This window comes from Aplysia californica, unplaced genomic scaffold, assembly GCF_000002075.1.
Source record: "Aplysia californica isolate F4 #8 unplaced genomic scaffold, AplCal3.0 scaffold00228, whole genome shotgun sequence".
Lineage (NCBI taxonomy): Eukaryota > Metazoa > Mollusca > Gastropoda > Aplysiida > Aplysiidae > Aplysia > Aplysia californica.
Window position 1 is genome coordinate 432,394 of NW_004797498.1, and position 1,121 is coordinate 433,514.

General features: G+C 47.3%; 1 protein-coding gene across 1 annotated transcript in view; it reads left to right on the forward strand.

Annotated features, from left to right (window-relative positions):
• LOC101859413 (patched domain-containing protein 3) overlaps positions 1 to 712 on the forward strand; it is a gene marked incomplete in the record, with an annotated part of 35,241 nt that extends 34,529 nt beyond the window's left edge. Inside the window, 1 exon segment of the mRNA XM_013083382.1 lies at positions 145 to 712. Coding sequence (XP_012938836.1) covers positions 145 to 643 — 499 coding nt within the window.
• Positions 713 to 1,121: the final 409 nt, after the last annotated feature.

Sequence of the window (1,121 nt, forward strand, 5' to 3'; positions counted from 1 at the left end):
AGGGAGGCAGTGTAAGCAGTCATCAAACAAAAAGAAAAACACCACAGACATTTGTCGACTGTCTCAAATCAAATCTTATTTTTACTCTGTTCCCATTCCACCGGGCAAACTTTTAAAACACGTTTTCCCCCTCGTTCTCTTCAGCGCCCACGTCTGTACGGCCTACATGGTATCTGAGGAATACTCTCGGCGAGAGCGTGCCAAAGAGGCTATAGTTCACGCCTCTGGACCCATCCTCAACGGTGGAATGTCCTCTCTCATCGGTGTCATCGTTCTCGTTTTCACCGAGTCGTACATTTTCCAATCCTTCTGCAAAATAATGCTTTTAGTCATTGGTTTCGGCACGGCTCACGCCGTTTTGCTGATCCCTGTCATCCTCTCTTTTGTTGGTCCACAAGCGCACACAGACAGCGACGACGCCAGTAAGGGACCACATATGAACGGCAAACGCTATGAAGTCTCGGCCGCAGCTCAAAACGGAAGTCCCGAGGTGAAGAATGGGACAAAAAATGGAGGGCAGAAAAACGGAAAGACGAATGACTCCGTCGCGCGTCGGGGGTTACCACACAAAGCCGGATCGGACATGATGTTCGTAAACCCTACGTTTCAGAACGATGCCCATCTTGGTTATCTTCAGGACTGATATCCCTGTTATGTGCTTGTTGTGCCTGACAGAAAGAATGGGGAAAATACCATCTGATCCCCCCCCCCCTACCCAGCGGCCTAGACATAGTCCCCACCCTCTGACAATCGCACACCCCATATCACAACTACTATTTTTAACAGTATTTTTAATCTCTTTGTCTCGTCCCCCCCCCCTCCTCTTCCTTCCTTCCTAATCCTCATAACCTCTTGTCTCCCTCCTTCCACATCTTAGATCAAGTGGTGATTTTCCCTGATGTTGTCTGTGTCGGTTTTGTAAAAAAAAAAAAGACTTAAAAAATAAACAGCGATTTTTTCAGCACTATTCTAAAAAGAAATACATGTTCCGATGTTAACAACGGCGACAGAGCAGTACCGCCCCATAAAAGGGAGCGGACCACAGCATGGGCTCATTTGATAGGCTGACAGAAATGGTGAGAGATATTTACACTCACACACACACACACACACACACACAC